The sequence below is a fragment of the Falco biarmicus genome, chromosome 7 (genome assembly GCF_023638135.1).
Source record: "Falco biarmicus isolate bFalBia1 chromosome 7, bFalBia1.pri, whole genome shotgun sequence".
Lineage (NCBI taxonomy): Eukaryota > Metazoa > Chordata > Aves > Falconiformes > Falconidae > Falco > Falco biarmicus.
In genome coordinates, this window is record NC_079294.1 from 46,353,182 (window position 1) to 46,359,221 (window position 6,040).

The following is a 6,040-nucleotide window of genomic DNA, read 5'->3' on the forward strand; positions in this document are numbered from 1 at the left end:
CCCCGGGAGGAGGGGCCGCGCCGCCTCAGTGCCGCGGCCATGGCGGGCTTCGTGCGGGAGCTGGAGCGGCGGGGCGGGCCGGCGCTGCGGCTGGAGCAGCGGGCGGCGGGCGGCGTGGGCTGCGTGGTGTGGGACGCCGCGCTGGTGCTCGCCAAGTTCCTGGAGACTGGCGCTTGTCCCCTCGCCCGCCGCCACGTCCTGGAGCTGGGCGCCGGCACCGGCGCCGTCGGCATCATGGCGGCCACGCTGGGGTGAGCGGCGGGCGGGAGGCCGGGGCCCCGCCGCCTGTTATCCCGCTTCGTTGTAGTATGGACGTGGAGTCTTTTAAATTCTCTCAAAACACGTATTTCTGTGCGTGGGCCGGCCCGTAACCCCGTGTGTGTTGCAGGGCGGACGTGACCGTCACCGACCTGGAGGAGCTGCAGGAGCTGCTGCTGCTTAATATAGAGAACAACAAACATCTGGTCACAGGGTCAGTCCGAGCCAAGGTACTGAAATGGTTTGTATGATCCTTTAACGTTTCTGTTTGCCTTTCACGGGGCTTCTGCTCTTGCTTTGTTAAATTGCCGGCTGTAGGTGAGCCCAGAGCTGTCAGAGGGGAGCCGGGTGTCAGAGCAGCAGTTCACTTCACACTCAGCCCTTTCTTTCGCAGCGCTTGTTGTCTTGTTACTGAAGCTTGTTTTCACCCTTTTTTTTTTTTTTTCTTTCCCCTCTTCTTTTTAGGGGTGAAGATGTAACAGAATTTCAGCCGCCTCCTGATTATATACTAATGGCTGATTGCATTTACTATGAGGAGGTAAATGAGGACTTTGAAAAAACTCTGTAGAAGGCTTCCTGGGGAAGGGTGTGGGTTCTGTGTGAGAAGTGTTCCAGTAAGTATTGTGCTTGCATCTCAGGCCCCGTGGTTTAGAGGAAAACATAGGACAAGACTGGAAAAGGTACTTTTAACAGATTCAAGGCTGTTTGATATTCAACCAGAGACTTCATGCTTAAAAAACACTATTTAAACTTAATATTTGCGTGTGTGTGTATGTGTCCCCTTGTTTTTGTTTTTACATTGGGAATCAAGTGTGAAGCAAAACATTGCGACTGATAGCTGTGAGCTGTTCAGCGCACTGGTAAATTAAATTTAATAATGCTGTGTCTGCGCTGTTTGGGTTCTCCTCATGCTCCCCTTAGGAAGGCAAAAGGAGAAATCATGCTCCAGCCAAGTGGTTGTTGTAGTCTGCCCCATCTCCTCAGCTGGAGCTCTGTAGGGTATGCAGAGAGAGCTAACAGAAGTTGCAAGAATAGGGAAATGACCTGGAGAACCCCATGTCCCAGTGCCCTCTCAGTGCTCTTACCAGCCCCTTGCATTGCCTCCCTGCGTATTGGTCCTGTTTCCATACACAGTGGTCTGGGTCTGAGCCATCTTCCAACAGTGGTTGAGAAAACTGACTTATGAAACATGTTAAGAAATACATTGTTGTGTGTCTCAAGGAAATGCCCACTCAGCAGTGTGGGATGTTTTTGGCTTTGATGCTAGTTCAGTTTTCTTGGTCAGTCTGTGAAACTCTTCTCCTATGCAGTCTCCCTTTCTCTGCTTTCCAGCTTGCCCCATGTTCTTGTCCCAGTTAAAGCACTAAAAATAACCCCCTGAAAAGAAAACTGGAAAGTTCCATCTTGGGTGAGCACTTTCTCTAGTTAGAGGGTGTTTTACCAGTAAAATGAACTTGAAATCTAAGTGCAAAATACTTAATCTCTTTTGGGCAGTCATTAGAACCGTTACTGAAGACACTGAAAGACCTTACTGGCCCTGATACCTGCATCTTGTGCTGTTATGAACAAAGGACTATGGGAAAGAATCCTGAAATTGAGAGAAAATACTTTGAGGTAAGTGTTTTTAACGTGCTTTTTAAACACTAGGAAAATAGCTTGGATGCAAGAGGTCTTTGTATGGGATCAGCTGAACGTCAATGGCAGTTGCTACACGTACAAGTTTGGGTTGACTGCACAAAATAGAGTTTGTAGCAGGAGAGGCACGTTTGTCTTTAGATGGGGCGGAAAATTTGGATGGCAATTCTTGAAGTTACTGTCCAACTCAGCAGTAGAGACTTTCTGGATACTTTCAGAGGTTTTCTTCCGTCAAAAAGTTGAACTAACCTTTCTTGCCTTGCTAATCTTAACTGTATTGATGCTTTTGATCCAGGCAGCCAGACTCGCATAGGTTGTTAAAAGCCTCTTGAGCCTGTGATACCTTCCAGGTTTGCAAAAGGGCCACCATACGTGAGGCAATAAAGCAATCATTTTTGTAGGAGCAAGTAAATTAGCAGCTGATTGCTGCCTTCTTTCTGCAGTGGTTTTCTTGACGTTACCAGAGGTTATGGGGAGGATTAAAGATTAGTCCAGTGAAAATTCATGTTCTTCTAGCATGTTCTGTTGAAAGCAGAGGGAAAATACAGGTAAAGTTTTCTGGAGTAGCTCAGGAACTCATGACTCTGCCAATTGATACAGCTGCTTTTGCAAAAATTTCCGCCCTCTACTGAGAGAGCATCAATAGGTGATATAATTAAATAGTCCAGCTGTATCTACTGTGCAGGTAAAGAAAAGGAACACAGCTGAATTCCTTCTAGGTTTGTGAGGATGACGGTTCAGTGCAGGATTTAACTCTGCCCCTGTGAGGGCTGCTGATAAGCAGCCCTTCTGCAGGAGTACTGGATTATATGTAATAATACTACTACTACTACAGAAAAAAAGGGGAAGGGCAAGAATTCCAGGGTGATTTGTACATGTTAAGAAAAGCATCTCTTTGATAATTAGCTGTGCCTTGGAACTCTTGTGGGGACCTGACTGTGAGGAGGGTTGCTATGACTGAGATCAGCTCTGATGAGGTGCCGCTCCCACAATAAACACGATAGGTGTAGGTGTTTCTGGATGATTTCTGCTTTCCTGTAATTTATTTCCTTCCTTGGCTTGCCAGGGTTCGGTTAATTTTCTAAGCATGTTGCAGAGTCAGTGCTTCCCCCCACCCCTCCCCTCCAGTTGAGAATGCTGGCAGAGGCAGGTGCTGCGGTTTGGCATAACACTTTGGAGATTGGAGGAAGCAGTGTTTTATCACAGGCTTTTAGATTTTTCTGAAATGTTGCAAGGTGTCTAGCTTTGCATTGGCACTAGAGTTGTTAAAATGAGGGTAAAAGTGCTGCGGGGGGCAAGGAGGAAGAATGGCTTGCATGTTTGTAGAGGCCTTTAGTGAAATGGTCCAACCGTGGTGGTTCTATCCTCCTAAGGCTTCTGGCCCTTGTATGGGTATATTTTGGGGCCTTTTAAACTGAGCACGCTTAGTTCAGAAGGGCAGTCTGTGTCATTTGAATTGATTTGTGTATTCTCTGATAACCAGCTGCTTCAGATGGACTTTGAGCTAGAAAAAATTCCCCTGGATAAGCACGATGAGGAGTACCGCAGCGAAGACATTCATATCGTGAATATCCACAGGAAACAAATGGTAGGTTAACTGGTGCAGCCAGTGCTGCCAGGAATTCACAGAGCTGCTGTTTACTTGGCACGGTGTGAGCGTTCCAGAGGCGAAGCTCTAAACTGACTGTGAAATACCATTAGGGACCCTGTGGAAGTGCAGACCAGAACCCTGCTTGTACAAAGGAGTTCCTTTGTCCCAAAACCCAGCGCTCTGCCAGGTGCCAGCCTTTGTCTTCAGCAGGACCGTCTTTGAGCTGCACGCTGACTTTCTCTTCTGCTTCCACACTGTCGTGCAGTGGGATCTCCAAACTGGAGTTTTAAGACAGTGAAGTAATAAAAATAACATGCCCAGTGCTGCTTTTAGTACTGTGTGCTCTGCTGTAGAGCCCTCTCCCCAAAACCAGTCTGTAGAGGTGGGACTTAGCACCTGTCAGGGTTGGTTTGTTCATTTTTTGGTTAAGTGATGGAGCAGACGGTTATGCATGAAGAAAATACTTTGCATATTGTGCTGACACAACATGTAGGTCCAGTGCTTAAACAAAAGCGGGCCACTTAAAAATCCATACCTTTTTTTTTTTTTTTTTAAATCTCTTCACAGAATTTTCCATCATGAGATCTTTGACCACAGTATCTGTCCTCTGGCAGCCGGTTGAGCTCTGGAGAAGAGGGAGAGGGTATAGAATAACACCACAAAGGAACTGTCTCCCGTGTGGTTTGTGACTCATCTACAGAAAACGGCCTCTCGATGGTGGACTTGGCATGAGGCACCAGAAGAAGTGGGCTCGTTAGCCTAGATCCACTGATAGTGCCTTCCAAGGAGGACAGATGTGAGCTGCTGATGTCTGCCGGCTGAGGCAGAGGAAGGCAGAAAACGGAACCAGAGCTTCACCCAGAGCAGCGCTGGGTGCACCTACTGGTTACCTCTGCCGGGCAGCAGCTTGTTGGCTTGCCGAGTGCTTGCAGAGCAGATCTGAGGACACCACGCCCAAGTCTCTGCGAGGAGAAAGCTGAGCAGGCTCAATCACACAGCCCCAGATAGCCAGTCCATGAAACTTTTGTGCTCGAGGTGGGACTCAGATGGTGGGGTTTTGTTTGTCATTTGGTTTTTTTTAAAGCCTGTGGTTTCTGTGTCATTCCTGTGTTGCAGAGGTCCTGGGAGTCTCATTCCAGGAGCAGGGGCTGTCATGGGGGTAGGTACCGGACGGATGAAACACACAGGTGGTCCCTGCGCCTGTGCAAAACTGTTCTGCCTTTTGATTTCACCTTCGCTGTTTTAGTATAATGATCTACAGCTTTAAAGTTTTGACACCTTCAAACAGTTCTGGTGAGCAGATTTGTTGTTGCTGGTGGTATTCCTCACCAAGCTGCCTCTTGTTGCGCAGCGATGGCTTTGAGATTTTAATTTCAAAGGAAATCACTTCTGCTCGGTAGTGGAAGCGGCCGTGGCTGCCTGCGCCATCTCGCAGCCCTGAGCGCGCGCTGTGAAAGTAGGTCTGCAACAGGGGTGCTGCTGGGGGTAAATGTAACAGCCTGTTCCAGTTCCTCCTTCACGCTGCCCACAGCGCCAGTAGTCCCTACTGTAGAAACCAGAGCATTTAAGCTGAATCTGCTGGGTTTTCTCAAAACCTCGCTTCTTGTGTGTGTGGGGAGCTTTGTCCGCAGGCACCCAGGTGCTTTCTGTACCTGCCCTGAGCTTGGCCTCCCTTTATCTGCAGTAAGAGCATTCCTTGCGAACTTCACACTTCACAAAACACTCTCCTGGCTTGCAGAGCACAACAGCGATGATTAGTGAATGCACGGCAAAGCGAGAAAGTAATTTGTCGTAACCACACGCATTATTTGTTAAGTTGTTATGAAAAGAGCTCCTTAATTAACCAGTGGCCTGCAGGAAGATATTTACTGGCATGTTTATGCCAGCATGGCTTCCTGGGTGGAAACTCTGGTTGCAGAAGTTATCTGAAGGTGCGCTGTAAGGACAGTGCGAGAGCTGTGCTGTATTCTGGTAGCATCTCCCTGCAAGCACAGCCTCTTTGCTGACTGCACAACCCCAAGAGGGGAGAGCTGCTCAACTTGGAGCCGTGCCGAAATCCCAGCCATGGTGGGGATGATGTGCCAGAGCACGAAGGGGCTGGTGTCCCACCGGGGCAGGTCAGCATCCTGCTTGGGGCCAGGTGCTGAGGGTAGCTGGTGGCGGTGCAAGGGGAGGAGCAGCGTTTCCCAGGGGTTTGGTGCTGACAGAATAATTGTATTTTATCTATGGGGCGTGTGATTTCAGCACTTCCTTTTGTATGCGGCATCAGATCTCTTGTTGAGAAGAAAAAAGGGAGGAAGTCATGCTTTTCTCTTCTCCGTGTGCACCCACTGGCTGCTCCTCTGTGCTTTATGCTTGTAATGCTCAAATTGTGAACAGTCATCAAGCAAGAGGGACCTTGGGGCGGGGGGCTGGGTGCTGTTACCCTCCCTGCGCCATCTCCCCGTCACCGGCTGCACCCCCTGCGAGGGGTCGTGTAAAACCCAACCACTTCAGCTGCCGCTGATCGGTCTCTGAAGAGGAAACCGCTGCTAACCAGGGCAGTGGGGAGAGGGG

The 6,040-nt window shown here is 49.0% G+C and overlaps 1 protein-coding gene across 1 annotated transcript; it reads left to right on the forward strand.

Moving 5' to 3' along the window:
• Positions 1-4,771, forward strand: VCPKMT (valosin containing protein lysine methyltransferase). The gene is made up of 6 exons (XM_056345151.1): positions 1-251; positions 389-499; positions 724-796; positions 1,753-1,872; positions 3,377-3,481; positions 4,052-4,771. Exons 1-6 carry the CDS (start codon positions 40-42, stop codon positions 4,064-4,066), a joined length of 636 nt encoding a protein of 211 aa, XP_056201126.1. The 5' UTR covers positions 1-39; the 3' UTR covers positions 4,067-4,771.
• Positions 4,772-6,040: the final 1,269 nt, after the last annotated feature.